The sequence below is a fragment of the Falco cherrug genome, chromosome 14 (genome assembly GCF_023634085.1).
Source record: "Falco cherrug isolate bFalChe1 chromosome 14, bFalChe1.pri, whole genome shotgun sequence".
Classification (NCBI taxonomy): Eukaryota; Metazoa; Chordata; class Aves; order Falconiformes; family Falconidae; genus Falco; species Falco cherrug.
The window spans coordinates 17,868,393-17,890,293 of record NC_073710.1 but is presented as its reverse complement, the minus strand read 5'-3'; the positions used below and the strand labels follow the sequence as shown (position 1 = coordinate 17,890,293).

At 43.4% G+C, this 21,901-nt stretch overlaps 1 protein-coding gene across 1 annotated transcript in view; it reads right to left on the bottom strand.

The window, feature by feature from the left end:
• Positions 1–21,901, bottom strand: part of CMIP (c-Maf inducing protein) — a 139,262-nt gene that overhangs the window by 35,991 nt on the left and 81,370 nt on the right. Inside the window, exons 3-4 of the mRNA XM_005432383.4 lie at positions 18,662–18,712; positions 895–1,056 (exon numbers count right to left, since the gene is read on the bottom strand). Of these exons, the coding sequence (XP_005432440.4) occupies positions 895–1,056; positions 18,662–18,712 (213 nt within the window). The remainder of the gene's footprint in view (positions 1–894; positions 1,057–18,661; positions 18,713–21,901) is intronic.

Genomic DNA, 21,901 nt, shown 5'->3' with positions numbered 1-21,901 from the left:
GTTGGAAAATGTAAGTTAGCAATACATTTCTTAAAAATGTTTTCTTAAGACAGGCTGTATGCTTCTAAGAAAATTAATTAAAGGACTGTTGTGGTGCCGTATACCACTTATTGGTATTAAACTAACTGCTGCAGTTTTCCTGAGATTCCTTCTTACAGACACAGAACCAGTAAAAGCCAACAAATTTACTGGAAATCACCAATGCTACCACCCATGCAAAAGGGTTTGCTTTTGGCTTTGTCAGCAGCATGAGCCGTTCAGAGGTTACAAAGTTGAGCTGCTAAGATCTTTGCCTACTGTAATAAAAATAACTGGCAACTTTTTTGCTTATCACAAATCTTTGCACATCGGTACTAAGACATGAAAAACCTGCTTGGCATTGTATTTCCTGGTGATGAAATATTAACTATTTGAAATAGATGCTATAAAAGGAGGATAGAAACCTCTGAAGAAGGAAAATATTTTTCTTTGACGGAACTGGTAAGAATAAAATAGCTGCACAATGAATTTATTGATATATACATATGGCTACAAGAATTACCAGTCACGGAAACAAAGCCAACAGAACAGAAGTCAAGGAGAGATTTACCACTGAATTGAAATATGACATGAATCTGACCCATAATAAATGTACCATAAACAATCATCAACAACAAAAAAAAGCCTCAAGAGAGATGTGTTTTGGTTTTGTTTCCAGAAACCTACCTAACATGGGTCAAACTGTCCTTCTCCTCAGCAAGTACAAATTCCACTCAAGTCAGCAGAAGCCATGAGCAGACTCAAAGGCAGAATTTTGACAGCCCAAGTTAAAACAAAAGCCACCCACAAACTTTTAACTGTTTGTCTCTTGCCTAAACATGACAGCGTCTTGGAGGAGCAGTGCTGAGGTCATACCTCTGAGAGCAGTTTTGAGACAATCTCCAGTGGTGCTTGGTGAATAGAATCATCCTGAAGTGGAGATGTCAGCGCCATGTCCACCAGCGTCCTGATCTCCTTCAGCACCACCTCCCAGCGGCTGGGGTTACTGAGCACCTTCTTGTACTTGTAAATCTTTTTCTGCAAGAAAAACGGAAGGGTCACAATGACACCCCCATAAACCCCTTGAAAAAACTGACAAGGTATGTGCTTCCTGCATGCCACTGCCAGGTGGGCTGCTTTGTATTTTGAGTTTTGCCTTTTCTTTTTGCTAAAAAGCTGTACCTAAAGCATTTAAATGGAAAAAAAAAAAACACCACACTCTTATGTCTAAACCAATTTCTTCTGGGGAAGCAATGAAAGGCTGTGACTCCCTTTTTTAATTTTAAAATAAGTTTTTAAACTCCAGAGCATCTTTCTTTCCATCGCCTCCTCTTGCAAACATTGTATTCCTCAGGCTAATAGCAGACACCTGTTATTGCATTGTTTCCAAAGCTGTAGGTCCTTTTAAAGGGAGTTAGTCATTAAGAAAGGGGGAAAGGGCGGGGAGAGGCCATCAAAACTTCGTTATACAGATACTTTATTCTACATCGCTAATTGGTGAATTTACATTCGGAATGAATTAAAATAAATTTGAAAGTGAAAAAGTCCAGTAGACCCACGGGCTTTTTTTCCCTGTCTCGAAGGATCCTGAAGTCCTGCTGTCACCCTGCAGTTGTAACAGAAACTAACTGGCAAAGTCTCCAAGTCTTCCACGCAACAGCGTTTCCACTCTCAAGAAAAGCATTCCTGACTGTCTATTCCCATCTGCCGCAGTCCTCTGCACACCCCTGCTTTACTTCTGGCTCTACTCAACCTATTTCACCGATTGCTCCGTCCACAGACCAGCTGGATAAGCAAAAGACAATTAATTCTTACCTCCTCAGCAGCCATGTTGCCACAAATGACTGGAACAGAGGCTGCTTTGTATTATAAATAGTACTCTTTAGAGTAAACCCACCCCCCTAAACTCCCAGAGGTGGTCTGATGAAACTCTAGGAAGTCCAAGGAAACGATGACGAGTGTTGGAACGCCACTCCCGAGAACAAGACGAAGCGCACGCTAGAACCAGGAGAGGCTGGCCAAAGCAGGCAGCGCTGCAGGCAGCGCGCGGCCACGGAGCTGGCAGGGAAGGAGCTCTGCTGGCTGACGGACAGCAGCTGCCAGACTGCAGAGTTCTCCTCAGTTTACATGCCCTTCCACTCCTCGCGGAGTCAAAAGGGATGTCCAGAAGTCTGGATACATCCCCAGGTTTATTCACCAGCACAGGTGGGGTACGTCTCCGTTTACATGAGAACATCAGTGTTTTGCACCAAAAATGGACGCTACATTCCTCAGCAGCATTTCCAGGGAAATCACAGAAACCGCCCGTGTCACGCAGCTTGCAGATTCAGCTGCTCATTTTGGGCTACACATCGTCAGTGTAATAAAGGGACAGGACTTTGCCAGAGAGTTGGTGTGCTTTGTTTTGTCCTGGAGCTTTGCCGGTACACGGCATTTCCCCCTCCACTCGTGCAGGGCAGAGACCCTGCAGGAACCGTCTGAACAGGCTGGCTCTCTGCTTATCAGCCGCTTCCTTCCCACCGTGGCAGCAAACCTAATGCTCAACAAAAATCACAGTCACCTCTGTACCTTATCTGAAACATGAGAGAAGAGAACAATATAGAAAAATACAGATTTCAGATGCCTTAGGTTTGTTAACATTGTTAGAGGAGGAAGAAGAGAGTGGCACTGGGCTGACATGTAAAGGCTGATAAAGCAATCCAATTATCTTTTTAATTAAATTCATGCAAGTACAAAAGCACGCTGGCAGTAGTTCACACTTTCAGTGCATTTTAAGCCATTGAAAAGCTAAAGGACATAAAACCACACACTGCAGACACTATCAAATGCGTCTGGGTTTCAGAACTGAGCAAAAATCTTTGTACTTCTGAGCTCCTTGAAGCAGAGAGGGTCCACCAGCGCTTTTAAGTTACCTGCAGTACTTCTACCAACATCACAGGTTTCTTGGACTCTTCAGGAAACTTGAATCACAGAGTTTAATTTCTCTTATTTGTTCAGTGCCTTTTTTTAGGGTCTCTTTGTTAGACCCACTCCAGCACTAAATAAAATTGAAACTTCAAAGCCAACCAGCCAGCTTTGTAACTCGAAGCAACTCCTTTCTGACTAATTGAGCACACTGAACAAAGCTAGCTTGGCAGATACATTTTCCACACTGGAACGTACTCCTTGGTCCTGTACTATGAAGAGATCAAACTCAAAGCAGAAATCAAAGGTAGGGAAAAAGTAGGGGTAAGGGGGAGGGCAAGAGCTAGACCACTGGGTCATTGCAGCCCTGTCTGCTCTGGGCTGCCCCTTACTTGGGTGATTTAAAACGTGATGTCGGAGAGCAGCTCCTTCAGCCGCTGAAGGAAACCCTCTTGCTCAACAGGACGCTGCTCAGACAACCCTACCACAAATATCTTCCTTCCGCTGTCAAATCCACTCTTGCCTGGGGGGAGGGAGGAACAAGGGACGTTTCCTTTCCCTTTTAGAGATGTCCATTAAAAATTAAAAATTCTGATGATGCTGACGTACATAAGAGAAAAGACAGCAGGAGCTGTACTCCCTGCCGTGCAAGGGAGACCTACAAAGGCTGCTGCTCAGACCAGGCAGGCAGTGACTCAAAGCGAGTATCAGGGGACAGCTACCTTTGCAGGCATGCCGAGCCCACTGCAAGCAGAAAATCCAGACTTTATCAGTCACTGCTTCACGTTTCCAGCGCAAAGAATTGAGACGCACTGATATACCGAGCTGTAATCTACAAGTGACATTACAGAAGTCTTGAATGTTGTTAGGAAAGCAGCAGAAAATAAATAAATAAATAGAGAAGCCATTCCCAAGAGGGTTGAACTCTGCTGTCCTGAACCTTTGCCCATGGTTACACTGCTGTTTTTCTCAGCAGAATGCTTTTCACTGTTGAGCGCCTTGCTGAAAGCCTCAATTAAAGCTTGAAACCTATCAGTCGGTTACAGAAGCAATTTGCTGTGTATCAGCAAGCACTCAGCCAACACCGAGCCATCTGCTCTATTCTACCTGTGCTGACTCGGGAGCAAGGAGAAACAATCACTCACGAGCTTAGAGGCAAAGCTGCCTGGTAAAGACCCATATCAGAGAACAGGCATGTCAACACGTGCGAGGAGTTCGTTCCCCCTGGATGTAGGTGTAAAAGATGCCTTCAGTTGCTGAAAATACTCACATAGTATTCATCGTTAACAGCACGCACAAGAAAAATACTGGGGTGGGAACCCAGTTTCACTGGGATTTCACTAAAAGCAGCAGCTCCTGCGACAATTTATGTGAGTGGATATAACACATGCCAGCTTGGAATTTGACCCTCCGAGTTACTGACCAGCCAGAATCGCACGGCTAGAGTCAGTGCAAAATCTTGCTACGCTGACTTTAAAAGCAAACCCACTGAACTTCATAAGTACCCAGAAGCAGCAGCATGGGAAGTAAGTGTCACTGACAGGGCAACCTTCATTCCAAATCACTCAATTAAGTTTTGCAGAAACCCAAAGATTCAAGTCTCAACCCTCTTTTAGAGGAAGAGGAATTGAAGTCCACATATGAAAAATTACTTTTTCCAGTGTTATTAAGCAAGAAAATGTGACAAAAATCTGTAAGCAGTGGGTTTTGCCATCAGTGCTCAAAAACTCCTGAACACTGCTGTGAACAGAAAGTTCAGGAGACACTACAAAACTTTCAGTTTTTTAAAGTAATGTCTTCATATGTTTTTCTGTCCCATGATGGCCTTATCCTGTAGCCCTTGCTCACATACCACTTCCTGGGACAAGAATGATAATACTGATGTAGCTGACATCTAAGAAAAATGGACTGTGATGCACAAAACTGAACAGCATGGAACAACTGCCTTTTTCAGCCCTAGGAAGACCTTTCATGTTAGGAACACCTTAAAGCAGCTCGTGCACCTGATCCAAAAAAGGCAAGATGAAGTTAGCCTTCTTGATGAATGAATTTCATCTCTGCTTTGCTACTGGTGGCCAGGAAACATTCTGTACTCTTGGGAACCTCTCTTTCCATCAGCAAATACTATCTTCATTACAATAAAAACATTAATTGCCCACGCTAATTCAGCATAGCCTGTTAAAATTCTAGCACTCTGCTCTTCAGCCCTTTACCGTGCAACAGCATGCAACTAATCACTTCTTTAGTGGAGAAGCTAGAGCTACTGCAGGAACGTACACTGACTTGGAGGGTTGCATGTGCCAGCAATTGTTTATTTCTTGCTGAGCAACAAGGGCAGTTCCAGCAAAAGGGAAAAGGTCAACCTCCCGCACAGAGGTCCTCCCCAGCTCATTGCAGGGATGGCCGAGCCAAGCTAGTGTTATAGTTTAATGTTGACGGCACTAATGTGAAACGGAGGTGCCTCTTGCTAGATGCAAACGTACAGAGGAAAAAAACCCACAAAGAGCAGACCGTGGAACGGTTTTCTCTGCTGCAACAGAACATTTTGTGAAAACGCTGCGTAACAAGAAGAGTCGCTCGCAATGTTCAACGCACACGCCTGGCTTGTCCTACAAAGCCCAGGAGCTGTACCAGGTATTCTTGAGCACCACCTGCTGGCATTTTGGCTGTTAACTTGTCACCTTCAAAAAAACGAAGATGGCATGGCATTCCCAGAACTCAGCTAGATCCACATTCTGCTTTAAACACTAGCAGGCATCACTTACTTAACAGTATCCTGAAAAATAAGTAATAACTTGTTGCTGACAGAAGTTTCCCTGATAGTCAGAGACGGGTTTAAATCACCAGCTGGACCAACTGAAAGCCTTCTGAACTACGTTCCTACCTGCAATGCTTACTGATACGAAGAAAAACCAGCAACTTACTTGAAAAGATGAAGTCTATAAAAAGTCCCATTCCAGACAAAGGGCTGGGGCCAGGATGAGATTATAGAAACTTTTCGAAACCGGGGACTTCACACTGCTCATGCTGCAGTAACCAAACTCTTGAGGACCTTCTGAAGGTTTTGCACAGGAAGACTAATGTGTTGCTCTCTAGAACAGCTGCAAAACAGCAGCAGCAAACCTTTGTACTCTGAAAACACCATGTTTCAGGTCAAGGCATTTTCTGCATTTCTCATTTTCCCAGTGCTAAATACTGAAGTGCATCAACTTCTCTGCTTTGGTTGCTTCTCTGAATGCAATTGCCTCGCTCGAGGCTCACTTGCCCACAAGCTCCTTGCCACAGGCCAGCGAGCTGGAGAGAAACATTATAAGCTAGACGTTTCCAGATTCTCACTCAGTTAAGGTCTAAATAACGCTTCATTTTTTTGCCAATTCTTATTTAAAAGATCCTGACAAAATCGCCATTATTTATTGCACTGAGATTGGCACCCATGAATCTATGCCTTGAGTAAATATATTTACTCAAGTGACAATCTCTGCCCTAGGCAGCTCAGTCTTGATGATTAAAGGCAAGAAGGACAAACAGTAAGAAAATCGAGGTGACTTCCTTGAAGTCAGAACCAGAGCAGAAGGGAGGTTCTCCTGATTCACAGGCCTCCATGCTAACTGCTGTATCAAGGCACCCCTAAGCAAAAGCACTGCTGATGCGCCGGGGTCGTAGCAAGATGAATGCCAATACCCTGGCTGCTGTGCTTCCCCATCACAATACCTTCCCCCCCCTCTTCTGCAGTCTACTTTTGTTCACCTATTTTTTCCCCACCAGTGCCTAACCACCTTGCTCCAGACCTCAGCTAACCCAGGCAAGAACCCCGTAACGCTCAGATCGGTGCTGTTTCAAAGCCGAGAGAGTTCAATGAGTTCAGCAAGTGGTGACGTGGGTTCAGCTGTTACTAATGCACAAGCTGGAACAACCGCACAGATACTTCCCACGGGCACAGAGTTTGTCCTTTGCTCAGATACCGCTGGGGCAGTACCACTGCAAAGTGAAAGAATGCTGAAATAAACACAATTTTAACAGGATGAAACATGGAGAAACGCATTTCTGCTTGGACCAAGAGAAGTGCAAAGTGGAAGTGGGACCAGGGGGCTCACAGAACAGCCTCTTCTGTCAGCTCCCAGCACGACACTGGGCAGCTGTGACATTAATGTGCTGAAGAACTTCCTCCCGAAGCGTATTATATATCTACATATATATATATATATATATATATATATATATATATATCCACCTCCTTTGCACACAGCTGTCACCTGACTGACCATCCTTCTCGGCTTCTACTTTCCCGATGTGCTCAAGACTACTGCAAAGAAATCTTTCAGCAACAAGGGGGGATGAAAGGATGGGAAGGGAAGGATATTCTATCCAGGGGAAAAAAGAAAACTAAAAACACTAGGCAAGCAGATCTTAAAACGTATGGGCCCCACTGAAGACAAACCTGCATGCAAATACAGTGTGTGTGCACCTGCAAAAACTGAAAGCAACTCAAAAATTGTGGCTTCCTTCTAGCCCCCTAGGTGGAGGGAAGAGGTCTTTGGTAGATCTTCCCACTACCAAGCAGAGAAACTGGGCTTTGTTTTCGCTTGTGTCTTGTCTTTCTCTCAAACCCCTGCCTACAGCCCTGTGGTCACTACGATGCAGGAGCACAGCGGGCTGATCCAACCCCAGCTCCACCTTAGCTGCGCATTCGAGACGCCGTTTCCCCAGCTGGAAAACCCAAAAGACCAACTGTGGCTCCAGCTGCACTTTGCATGGGCTAATGCGGTTACTATCATAATCAGACCTGTCCACAGGGGAGACATTTTTTGGCATGGCTGACACTGATGCATTCCCCGAAACCCTCCATCCCTGCTTCCATTTCCTTTTGGCAAACACTCCCATTCTTCAGGCCCCAGTTCCAGCACCAGCTTTACACTTCAGGTTGGCAAAACGTCAGCTTTCATCCTGCACACAGCAACTGCTGTTCCGTATTTTTCGTACCGGAGCCAAGCTGGGGTTTGTTTTTAATGTTGCTTTGACTATGCGGAATTTCACTATGACTGCTGATACGTTTCTAGCAGAAGCGCAAGCCACTCCCTACTAGCAAAAAGCACTGGTGGTTAAAATTACACTGTCCATGGGCATTTGGGTGTTTTGTTTTGGGTTTTGTTAAGCAAAAGCCACATAACAACTTGTCCTCCTGATCTTAGGCAGATGGAAAAACTTCAACAACTTCTATACGGTTGAACACCACAGTTGTCCCCCATGCACCAGAAAGGTCTGCCCTGACTGCAGGCGGGGGGGTTTACAAACCCTCCTGAGCTGCCTTCAACTCTCATGCAGAATGAGTGAGGTTGCTGGACACACACAATTAGGGCAGGAGCCGAACACGCTGCTTGATCTGCAGCACTGTAACAGCCTCTGGCTCATCATCAGAGGAAACGTTTCAAACATGTTTAGGCACAGCTACCTCCTCCTCTTGCAGGACTTCACCGCTGCCTGCTGCAGCATTTTTGGCCCTTTTCTCTAGAGCAGCAAATGCTCAACACGGGCACCGTCTGGACGTCAGGATCTCGGTGTTCTGGCACAACCCACGGTTTCCAGAGGGGTGCGAGTCTGACATGCTCCTGTATTTGAGATTATGCAGTATGAGCTGGAGTCAGCAAAATCATGTTCCCTTTAATAAAATAAAAAAAAAAAAAAAAAAAAAAAGCAGACTACTAGATGAAAAACAGGAATATGTGTACCATATATACTCCACTTTCCAAAACACTCAGCGAACTAACTGCATTGCAGTGCCAGGGGGTGGGGTGGGGGGTGGGAGTATTAAATAAATAAACTATAGCAGGCACTATGACTGTGGATTTTAGCATGCATCAAACAGAAAGCAGAAGACACAAAGCACTGTGACATTAACTGCCACCTAGGTGCAGTCCTTGCTGTGTGCTCCTCTGTGCAGAGATCCACCATTACCGACTGCATTACAGAATGCCTCTGACACCAAGCTGAGCTGATCCAGGTTCCTAATACCTTTACACTCACACTTCGTATTCCACACATGATGGCTGTGCCTGTGGAGCCCAGTCCTTGACATCCACCAGCTCTCAGCCTGCAGTGGGAATAAATGACTTTGCCACTGCGGAGAAGAGATAGTGCGTAGGAAAAAAAGAACACACACAATCTTATCGTCACTGCACTTTGACCAGGTCTGCCAACGAAAAAGCTGTGCACAAGGCCACCATGAAGAATAGCCAGGCAGCATACCTGCTGTGCAAACTGCCCCCCACTCTGGCCCTACACCCTTCGGATCCCACTCAGGCACGAGACGGCTGGTCATCACCACAAAAACAGGACACTGCCTCAACTGCAAGGCTGCAAAACACAAGCCAGTAATTCCAGGCATGTAAGAACTCTGATCGGAAGAACTTGCCACCTGAGAAACCACCTCAAATTGGGATTAAGCAGCTACTAACACTACACATTGCAGTTACTGCTAACAAAAAAATAATCTCTGAAAGATAATCCACCCCCCTTCTATTTTGCGGGAAATGCCAATAAGCTTAGGTAGCACCGAGTAGCACACAAAGCAATTATTTCTTCCCAGATATACAAACCGGATTAAAAGCCACGTCATCCCTTTTCCTTATTACTCTCCACTGCTAGCAGTGGGCACCCTCGGCTTTTCCTGCCCTCCTCCCCTCTCACTAGTCAGCAAAACCTTCCAAATGGACGTTTACCCACCTGTTTCACTTTCTCCTCCTTGGAAAATGTATTATTTTGCTGAGTTTCTAGCACTTCAATGCCATGAATAGCTTTGAAATTGGCTTCTCTCTCTTGTGCACCTGCATCATCAATGTCGTCAGCAAGAGAGATGTGCACGGCTCATGTTTGTGTCAGAAAGCTGCTGCAGAGCCTTAGGGAGAGCACAGATATTGATGTGATGCTTGCCAGCATCTTAACAGGGACTTCAGAAAAGCAGGGTGTTTCTGTCTTCAGATCACTGGGCTTTGGAGCTCTGAATTCTCCAGTGTCTCACTGGGAGATACCACATCTCAGAGCAGCAATGCATCTGACACAGTCCCATCACGCTTCCATGTATCTCATTGCACCACATCAGCACAAACCCCCAAACCTCCTGCAACACTTTAGCCTACCAAAATGTCACCGAATCTCCGCAATGTGCTTGTTTTCTTTCTCCTTTGTACAAATGCTGCATGATGTGCAAGACAATCAAGTCTCGCAGCATTCAGTTTTCTGATCCCAAGGCTAGCTTCCTCGCAGAGAGTCAGAGATCACTGGGGTGCTACCAAAATCACTGCCCGCCTCACCTTCAGAGAGGGGCCTATCAAAATAAGTCACTCGCAACAACCCTGTTGTCCATTGCCCTTGATGGATCTTGCCTCTGGTCACACAGCCTAATCTTGTATTCCTATTTTAAATACTACAGTAAAGAATACCAGAGGCCAGGCTATGGTAAATAGCTGTGATGCAATGGCTTCTGAATGAAGACAGGGGAATCGAAGGGCATACTTTTACCAGCATCGCTTTCTGATACTTTTTTTCTGATTTTTAAACAATCACTATTCGGGGGGGGCGGGGGGAAACAACCAACAAGGAGGTGTGTCAGACAAGATGAACATGTGACTTACAGCAAGAGCTAGGGCGATGATACCGGCTGCAATGCTTGCAACACACTGTTTCAGGTTTTTTCATGGATATTAGCAGCAGTTTTATAACCCTCTAATACATCATGTATACAATCATCCACTCCACATGCTAATTATACTGGAAGAAATAAATGTAAGGGCAAAACTATGCAAGAAAGGAAAGAGACATTTAAAACAACCCCTAGATCCCCTTTGCTGCTTTAGGCTCACGTAGGCCTTCCGACACCAAGAGTCCTCGTAACATGCGTAACGTAGAACTGGGCCCCACAACAGCAGCTTAACAAGGGACTCGACATGTGTCAGTTCCCAGTTAGGTTTTCACACCCAATGCATCATGCAAGGAGGATAATTACACTCCTGGGAAAAATGACCAGTCTTGTCCTGTCTTCATAAAAGATCTCCTAAAAGCAGATTCTTCAGTAGCTAGGAACCTGAAGAAGAAACTAATTTTGGTGCAGCTCTATATTATGACAGCTATAGACAAGAAGTTGTAATTTGGTGAAACTAGTGGTCACCATGACCTGGAAGTTCTGCATTGCAAAGAATTAGTCATAAGATCAGCCCTGGAATAATGCAGAGGAGCAATGCACCAGTATGAAACCCAAGGATCACTCTTGGCCAGCAGTTCAGCACTCCTGAGAGGCAATATACTCCAGCAATCATATTTACTCCTCTTCAGAGCCGAGACCTAAGTACACAATAACAAGCTGACCTGTTTATTCAGCTGTTTTTGACACCCCTCTATCTTCAGACCTAATATTAGTTTGAATAGGATAGCATCCAAGTCTAGAGGGGAACATTTAGAGCTGGTCTTGACTTAGCTAAAGCAAGACAGAAAATAACTATCTAGTTTCTACTCAAATTTCATCACTAGGCCATTAATTGGCTCAAGTTCTGTCTCCTTAAAAAAGCCAGTTTTGGCAATGCAGGAGGCATCTGTGGGTATATAAACCATGCGTGCATATGGCTGGATGAGGGCAAAGTAGCTCAGAGCAGCAGCTCGGATCCAGGCTGGCATCTCAGCATGTTGCCGAGAGCCTCTTTTGGTTGGACAAAGTGCTGTGCTGACACGGATATGCAGCTCCCAGATTTAAAGTGATTCATGTTAAGCCAACGCAGAGCACAGACGGTGATCAGCTGCTGCTGCAGACGTACCTTATGGGAGGAACCTGTTCCAACGTCCCCCAGGAGTGAGGTATTTTCCTAATGCAAAGGCAATGAATGCTTAAAAAAAACCCTAACCACTCTACCTCTTCCCGTTCTTAAAATATCACCAGTGTTTCATAAAAAAAATAAAAGAAAAAACTTTCTGTCAACATCTTGTCTGCTTTTCATCTATCAATTTCCACTTCCCAAAGTGAGATTAATGCCCTTCTGCTGCAAGAGCACAGCTACCTAGCTACCACTAGCAAACTGAGATCCCAGGAACAGAAAACAAGCCCAAGATTTTTCAAGTGACTTCTGATAACACATGGCCTAAGACTGTCAAACTCCCACAGGAAAATTAAGCAAGCCGGTGGGCTTCATGTATTCATGAAAATGTCTTAAGCCAAAGGAGGGGGAAAAAAAAAAAAAAAAAAAAAGACATCACTGCCCTGCCCTGCCCATGCCGCCCCCCCCCCCCCCCCCCCCAAAAAAAAAAAAGTAGTATGGGAGAATACTTAACTATAAATATAAACATTATGGAAATAAAAAGCTGTAAGTATGACAAGATTTCCATGACATTGCTCCTGAATTTGCAATGAGATTTTTTGACTATAGACCAGGCAGTATTACCAATCACTGCACAAAGAGCAAGGGGATGTCACTGGAGAGCCCCATGCAGGCAGACACAGCTGCATTTCATGTTACATTTCAAATACAAAAGAACAAATCTTGGAAGTAAACATCACCTAACCATGAGAGAGGGCATCAGGAACTGAAAAATGCCAAGACACTTTTTTAATCCCACTATATGCACCAGAAAGCTCTACCTGGTACCAGCAGCCTCTCTTCTTGGCGACACAGGTCCATCAACCACTTGGACCCTGCACCTGTCCCTTAAAAAGTGAGTATAAAGCCCTGTCTGAAACTCCATCAGGATGCTCAGAGTCCTGGAGGGGAAAGGCTCTGGCTGTCTTAAAAATCTGCTCACGGTCTCTCACAAATGGTACCTGGGTATTCCACAGGAAAACCACCATACAAAAACATGCAGGCTGCCTTTTGTCTGTCAAAGCAAAAAACCTTGCTCCTCCAAAACTCCTCTGTCCTCAAAGCCCACAATGATTTCAAAGCCCTGAGGCTTTGAAAGTCCAAACTTACTTCCACAGCTTAGGTTCCCATCAATATATTACTGACTCGTATACAGACGCAAAAGGAAAAAGAAAAAATACAAAGAAAAAAGCCATCTTTGGGCTAATAATTGTATGATAACTATTTTTTGTTTCACCTCAAAATAACAGAAAATGCAATTTCTGTGTTCTGTGAAAATACCTCAGGTTTTCAGCAAAAGAAAGCAAAGAATCAGCCAAGACAATCACAGTTGTGTACGCTGTGTAACCACCAAAGAGAAGGTCTGAAGTCCAGAACTACCACTCTAAAGAACTGCTGAGCTCTTCAAATAATATTTTCACTATGCAGTACAGCACAGGGCTATTGAATTATCACATGGTATCAAAGCTTCCTCCCTCAGATCATAAATTAGATGATTAAACACAAATGACAGACATGGGCCCTTTTAACCATAACCAATGTGATTTTTTTTCCTGATCTCATAGTTTTAAGGCATGATTTACTGAGATTTAAGGCTATAAATTCCTTTAATGTCATCATTTAAATTCTATATAAACCCCACTCCTGTATCAGCACTATTTTTAATCATTACCATGGTGACAAAACCGTAAAGGTGCTTTACACAAGGTAGGCTTTACCACACTTTCAAGAACAGTTTCCCTCAACTAAAAATTTTGCAGTTGTAGCAAAGCACAGAAAACTCCCTCTGAACTTTCACCATTAGATACAAAGTCTGTTACTCACCCACAGCTATTATACAAAAAATATTCAGTACTAATGGACAAGGAATTCATAACCTGGACACAGTAAAGACCAGAGAGCGTATTTCAGGTTATTCAGGTCAAATATGACTTTACATGACGGTCAGTCCCTTTGCAATTAATAGGCCTGCTTGCACATCGAAGTATCTATTTCCTGAAGACAAAGATACGACGATCCCTATGAGAACCAGGGAATTATTAATCCAAAATTGAAGTTTTTGAATGAAGGCCAGCACTGCTTGTTTTAGCACTCAATGCAAAATGTTTGCAAATCCCAAATGACAGCATTGTTTCAGTTTCCCGATCCACAGGAATCAAAACATGGAGTCCATGTAGAAAACGAATTTTAAACCAAAGGTAACGTGATTGTTGACTGCAATCAGAGGTGTGTACGCGTGCCGGGCTGCACGAGCACAAGCGCAGGCAGCATCCTGAGGGAGCTGACTGCTCCCGCTGCTCAGCACTTGTGAGAGCACACCTGAATGCTGTGCCTGGCTCGGGGCTTCACAGCTTGGTCATACAGGCTCTCAGCAACCTCATACGACTTCAAAGTATACCCTGCACTGAGTCAGGCAAAGGGCAGCGTGGGTGGGGAGAGGACCAGGTGATGTTCAAAGGTCCCTTCCAACCTAAACAATTCTACAATTAACACATTTGCACTGTCCATGCTAACAGATGGGTAAAACTCCTAACCAAGCAGCACTACTCATTAAGGGAGAGTTGAGGACTCGTTAATAGCATCAGTAGAAAAGACAAGGTATAGGCAAGCTTTTCTAAAAGATCCAGGTCAGGGGTGCACAAAGCTCAGCTCAAGTCATGCTTCGTGCTGTACTGCAGACCTGGGTCTGTTCTTTCCATATTATGTCAATTCAGGACATTCCCCCAAAGGCCATCAACTGACATGTTTCATTGCCGCATCATTCAGTTAACTAGAAAACACAAACAACCCACATATCCCACAATGAGGGCAGCGTTCAGAGTTTACTATCAAGCGTGCTAAAAAATTGCAACATGCCCTGTGTAACCTTTAGGTGCATTCCCCCCCCAATACATGCAAATCCATACCTGTACTCTGTTATCACAAGACAAGACCTAAAGACCCCTGGAGAAGATCTCACTGACATGTTTTTTAATTCAAGTGCAACACGCTACTAAATTACTCAAGTGGGTCTTTTAATGACTAATAATTTAAGCACATGGTGTAGCAGGGCTCGACAATTTCTACAGAGGATGGCACCTCTGTATGCTTGGCACTACACAAATACACAGAAAGTCCTTAGCCCAAAGATGGCAAGATATCACCAAGCAACAAAGCAAATGGATGCTGTCTGGGAAAATGCCAAGGGCACACATTTGTTTATTTGTGTGTGCCCCCAAATTACAAGTCGTAGTACCCCTCAAAGCCAAGCTTAGCTGTATTCACCCCCTACAGAAGTGGCTGGTTACCACTGTATGTGGCCTAGACCCAGAAAGGGCAATGAACTGCATGCGTTAGTCTCTTTTGTGTATTCACAAAAAGTGTTGTTATCTTTATTGATACACTGTTATGACTTACCAGCTTCCAAATACCAAAGATTACATATCATGGTTTCAATCCAACCTCCTTGGTTTTAAAGGAACATTCCTTACACAATGGATTAATGATTTGTTTATGTTTGAGGATCTGGACAGCTGTTAACATGTTCTGTTTATTCTCTGGACAAATATCATTTGGCTTGGCTATAACCTGAAGGAAATCAGGATTTCTAAAAATAGGCTGAGGTGGCCAATAATCCTTTAGGAGTTGTGATACACACTGATATCCAGATCAAATAAGGAATTATGAGTAACTCCTAGTGGGAGGGTTTGAAACGGAAAACCCAAAGAGAAAATGACTACATAAGGAACAGTCTGTCCCTACATCCATGCTCTCTTCCATGAGCACAGTATTCAAGGTAAAAAGCTGTGTAAGCATCTTGACAGCTAGCTAGTTGGATGACACATAAAACCTCTTGGAGCTGGATCTAAAACATGGATAATTATGTGTTTGCTTTTCTTTTATTTCTGTTTATCTGTAGCATCTCTTTTATTATTCTCTGGGCTGCAGAAAGAAATTATTCCTGATTTTTATTTCAGTGTTTGTCTCTAGAACAAAATTATTTCCAGGGTGCTGGCTGGCAAAATGAATTCCCACAGCGTGTTAATCCTTAAAACTGCACCACATAAAAGCTCTCCCACAGACCTTAGCACCTTCATACAAGACCAAAGGATAACCGGTATGTGCCTGAACCTAAAGAGCTTCCCCAAATATTTAACCACACAGGTACACCCTGGACCTAGCCATTCTCCAGGTAGCTCAGACAACGTGGTCAGCAGCATCTGACCGACCCTCAAGGCTGGAAGCACAGGGAAAGGAGCCAGAAGCACACTGACAGAATATGAACCTGCTCCCAACGACTGCAGTTTAAGTGGGGGGCAATTTCCACTGCTGGTAACTCCCAGGATATCTGTTTGCCATCTGTAAAATGGGTTCCTCCAGCCTTGTTTGGGCGGGACGGGGAAGTGACAGTCTCCTGCTCCACCTACATCTACTGCCTAGCACAGCGGAGCTCTGGGTTCAGCCAGGCCCCCTAAATGCTTCCACTGCACAACTACAAACAACAGTAAGCTCATCTCTGTCGAATGTTTTCCCCCAAATAACTGCTTCAGCTATCTGCACCAGTTTGCATCTGTGTTCTACATGCCCGCAGAAATGTTTTGACCTATTATTTGTAAGACCACTGGACAAATATATCATTCGTCAGCACAACCACCCAATTATAATACAGCTGCGGCGATCTCTCTGCCAGCTGGTGCTTTGTGTAAATGACCCATTCCAGAAGAACAGGCTTCCTGGTTTTTTGTGGGTTCCCTCACTACCTGCTTAATCATCAAACCATAACAATTATGGAGTGAGATGAACCTTGGCACCTGGCTCTTAAAGTCATAGGCTATGGTGCCAGTAAAGTGATAAACTTTGCAAAGGTAGACCACATAACTGCACCCTTCCACTCTCCTCCTAGATACACCACTTGTCTTGCCTCTTAGTTCTGTTGTGATCTCATTTAAACCTGGTAAATATCAACCAAAGTACAGAGCAGAAAATTACCAGGTGCTCTTCTTCTGAACTATTAAGCAACAAACCCCATCAAAACTATATCCATTTTAGCAAAGAGGAATTTGTTGGTGTAAAGTACCTGGGCGGTGACTAAACCCTGTCGCTGTTCTTATGGGAAAAGGCTACTTGCTATTCTTGGTAAAGGGAAGGCCTTTCAAATCAAGATAAATGTTTCACTTGTTTTTCAGACATGAACTTAATGGGGGTGGGGAGGGAAGCAAAAATAAGTTCTACTTTGCAACAAGTTAAATTACTCAGAGTTTCCCAAAATGAGAGGCTTGGTCAGAGGCATTGGAAAGTTTAAGAAATACTCCTTTAAAAACAACTCCCACAGAGCAAAGCTCCCTCTCCATGACTGAAAGGCATGTGAGCAAGCCAGGTCATTCTGTCTCGGCTTCCCCTCGCCCCACCTCCATAATTTAATTGATGGGGTAGCCGGTGGTGGGGCCAGGCTGCATCTTTACCATTCCTTACTTTTTTTTTTTTTTTTTTTTTTTTTTTCCCCCTCAGAGTTGCACCTCCAACCCTGATTTTCCCCTTACTACAGCAGTGAAGGAGGCACATGCCACCGGCACATCAATACCACAGCCATCCTGGTCGGGGGAGAGGGAGAAAAAGAAATTCCATCATCATTTCTGTCCACGCTTTCTCTCGTCTTCCCTGCCTGCCTAAGTAGGAGGAAAAATAACAGCCATATGGAGATACTGTCTCTGCATGCTTTAAGCTCTTTGTTATCCTCAGGAGCTGCAAAGAAAGCAAGACTGGCTAGGCATTCCGTTAATGATACTGTCAAGAGGCCAAAATGAAGTGCCACACCACAGCCTGGCCTTCTGCGATCAGTACCACTGTCCCACGCTCATTTGGGCAATCAGGGTAACAGGCTGGAGAATATGCCAGTGGTCTGGAAAAAGAGATCTCGACACTTGGCTCTTACTGATAAGAACCTGGATCCACTCAGAATAGGATTCTGCCAGACGCTGACGGCGATACAAAGCACACCGATACTGTAGTTTTGCCACACAACTATTTTGCAACTATCAAACACACCTACAACAAAACCAGTTTGGTGGGAGGGACTTTCTTATATTTTCACATGCGGTTGCTGTCAGCGGGCTGAAATCTTGATGAACTACACAGCCGATCTGGCTGGCTTCACTGAAACCCTGCCGAAGACAAGTCCGGAGCTGAAAAGCTACTGCTTGTCTTCCCCACCGGAAGACGAGAGAGGACAACCATATTCAGCATCTGGCCAAAACTTGTTTCCAGCTGCATCAAAGATCCATACAGATTCCATCCAAAGGTCAGCAGCTACAGTTTTCGATGAGGAATGTGCTGCTTTTGAGAGACAGTGTTGTCACTGTGATCCGCTTCCCCGACTCAGGGCAATCAGCCCATTGTTCCCGCTGAAAATGGGACAGGGCTCGAGACCTCTGAAATAGAAACTGCCTTTAAATCCAAATCTTCCTAAAGCATAAACACAGACTGATGCATAACCAATTGATGCTATTTACAATAACCAACTCTAAAAGACATCCTTTCTCCCTAGTTTCTCAGGAGAAGGAAAAAACAAACAAAACCACCAAATATCCCAAGTGTCCAGAGCATATGATTAGGCTGTATTGATTCTGTAACGTATCACACTTCACTGTACAAAATCAAAACCATCCAATCTCTATACTGTTTAAATGTGAATTGACTGGCTATCTACTTTCTAAAGCCAATCACATGATGATAAATCTGGGCTATGTAACAAGTTAATTTGTCCACTTCATTCACAGTAGGGACAAGTTGAAACCACATACTTCTGATTCAGGGCTCCTATAAGAAAAACTTTATCCATTCAGGACTCTTAGAACGAAGGGATAGGGAATGCTAAAAAGTATTCTTAGGGGCAGACAAGGAAGACAGTGAAGTGCAGAACTTACCTTCCACTGCAAAGAATGGAACCACTGATCCCTCAGGTAACTGTTTGCAGCCTGCAATAAACAAAAGTTATAAACAGAATCATTAGTTTCTAGCAGCGTTTCAGATCAGCCAGCCAAAACAAAGCAAATCACCCATGTGTGCCCTAAAACCAATAAGGCTGCACTCACCACATTCTTCTGAACTTTATGATCCTGGCTGACTTCACCCGCAGCCTCACCAGAGTGAAGGGGACTCTTTGCTCAAAGCTACCACTTTACATTATAACCTGTTTATTTTCACAGAAAGCAGTGACATGAAGACCTTGCTGCAAATGTAAAATACCAAACTAAAACCTTACAAAACATTAACCTCCTATGAAACGGAGTCCAACCCAAAGACTAAAAAATCCTCCCTGATTTCAATCAGGTTTTGGTCAGATCTTGTATGTCTGTAGGACATTTGCCTTTGCTATTAATCATCGGACGCAGAGCAGAGTAAGAAGATGGGTTGACATTTTACTAGAAGGGGTGGGTTTTTTCCATCCTCTAGTTTCCCTTCTTGTCCTGTTCCTCAGCTGGCCCCAAAGCAATTCAAATTATGTCTTAGCTCTTTCAGCGATATTAAAACAGAGTGAAAAGCATAACACACACAGACGTGCAGACACATGCACAGACTGTTTGCAGCAACAGCATAAATGTTGTAATAATGACTCCCAGCGATCACCCGTTTTTGTCCGTATTGAGCACAGCTGCCAGAAATGCTCAGTGTGAAGCCAGGTTCTTAGCCAACGAAGGAATAGTTCAACACTCCCAAAGGTCAAAAGGCTCCGTATCAAAAAATATAAAAGCATCTACAGTGACGTAAATATGCATGCCTTAACAAGGTGACATAAGTTTGAAATATTTGAGTGGGTAGAGATGCCCTTTGGCTTTTTCAGCTCTAACTTATCGCCGCCAATCGCTGGGCAATTTTTACTTACGACTCAAAATGTTTTATGCAATCAGTGAAAATTACAGGATAGCCTATAAAGCCATGCCAGAAGAAAAAAAACCAAACCGTGAGGTTCTTCACCACCTAAAAAACACTTACTTCTTGCACATTAAAGCATCATTCAACAAATTTCACTCCGTAACAGCTTTTCAGGTAAGTATTCAAAATCCACATCACAGAATTAATTTCATTGCCGGACAGTGGTTCAGTTGACTGATAAGGGCAAGAATACCAGAAGTAAAAATGTTTCATGTCAGGGTCATATACTGATGTCTCAGTGACATATATTTGGACTGATTTCTCTGAATTAAATGCAGTAATGCTCTTTTATATATATGTATTACATATTATTTTATACATTAACGACAATCAATTGCTCCTCCAGTAGATCTCTAGGCAATAAAGCCGAATAGATCTATCATAAATAGCGTTGGCTGACCACAGAGTTTATCAAAAACAAACTTTCCATTTCATGAAGAATGCTGACCTATCAGAATGTGAATTTGCTAGAAATGGAACCAAAAAGCATAACTTTTTTTTTTTTTTTACTTCTTTTTTAATTATTATTTGTATGCAATGAAAAATCCTAAAAATGTTTAGAGTGCAGATCTTCAGGGTATTTTGGTTTGCCAATATTTAATGATTTTCTTTCTGTTATTTACACAGTGGTTTATGCATATATGTGCATTCCAACATATGAAAAGATAGACCTTTTACCTATATATGTTACAGAACTGAATTTCAATTCAATATACTTTATACTATATATAGTATATATAATAAAAAGGTCAAAAATAGTTTGCCACAAAAAGCCTGAAAAACATTTTGAACATAAATAAAAAGACATGAAGTAAATATGTTTAGATATTTCTTATCTTTGCCCAGACAAAATGCTGCAAAAACCCACCAATTACTCTGAAAGATTCAATTTCAAATGGAACCTTTTTTTTTTAAGGAGAAAACTGTTTCATGGAGGGGAACAAAACCCCTTCATTTGAAATGCTAGCATCAAAGCCCCTTAAAGAATAAGCAAAACTGAAAGTTTTTGTAGGCTGGAGCATGTATACTAAGCAATACCACCATTCATATTGCAAGTTACACATCCATTACTTCTTAAAAAAAAAAAAAAAAAGCAGACTGAGTATATAGGAGCTATGCTAACTAAGATACTGTTATTCAAATTGATAAAATCCAAAATATTCGAGGGAGATGAAGTACTTCTCTCATACAAGCAAAATGTCAACCTGATTTAGTGCCTGGTCTGACCGCTACGTGACTTGAACAAAAACTGCACTGAAGTCTAAAGTAAGAGCAAATGCTAAAGCCCTAAATGGGAACTGCTGAGAATCGTTAATTATTCTCCTGCTTTTGGGATGTCAGGAGCTGCAGCCTGTAAGACCACCACAAATAATTAGAAAATACTATGTGTAGATAGATTGTGCAACCAACTGGAGCCTCACATAAACCGGATGACAGAAACTATTAATGAGAACAACAGCATCAGGCAGAGGTAGAGATACTGCAAATAGTGGAGAAGAAAAGGAACAAATAATGTTAATGCTATAAAAGGCAAAACCAAAACCAGAAGAGGAAAGACTTTTCAACTTGACAGTAGCAATATACAAAAAGCATTTAAAGTAAAATTAGCAAAGTGACCAGGTTCCAAGTACGGGACCAAGACTGTCTAAACATAGCGTTAGCTACTGTAGAGGAGAAGTGGTAAGAAAACTTGCATCTGGGTCTAGGTTAGGAGTTTGAACCACTCAAAAACTACAAACACTCAGAGCTGGGGCTGTCATTCAAGACTGCTCCCAAGGAAAATGAAGACAAAGACCACAATGTGAACACAGAAGTGGAAAACCCAACCTTTAGGGAATCCTCACGCTTCTATTAATGATCAGGACGTGACGCTAAGAGGAACTTGGAAAGTCAATGGTCATTTCACCGGCGGTCTTTCCACAGTGTTCCACACAGTTAGTCTGAATGCATTTAACCCAACCACTGTTATCTGGATGGAGCTGTCTGACACCAGCGTTCCCCACTTCTCCCTGGCAGCAGAGACTAATCCTTCCAGTGCACTCTTCCTGCCTCATTCCAGTAAGCTGCAAAACCGCAGCGATGTGCAGGAAATGCTGGATCTTTTGCAGAGGACAACAAAGAGCTTGCGCTTGCACAGCATCCCTTGTTCCTCCCTTGTCTTCTTCAGGCTTACACTGAGAAAGGGACTACAGGGAATATTTCTTCCTTATCAAAAGAAATGTGAGCTTCAC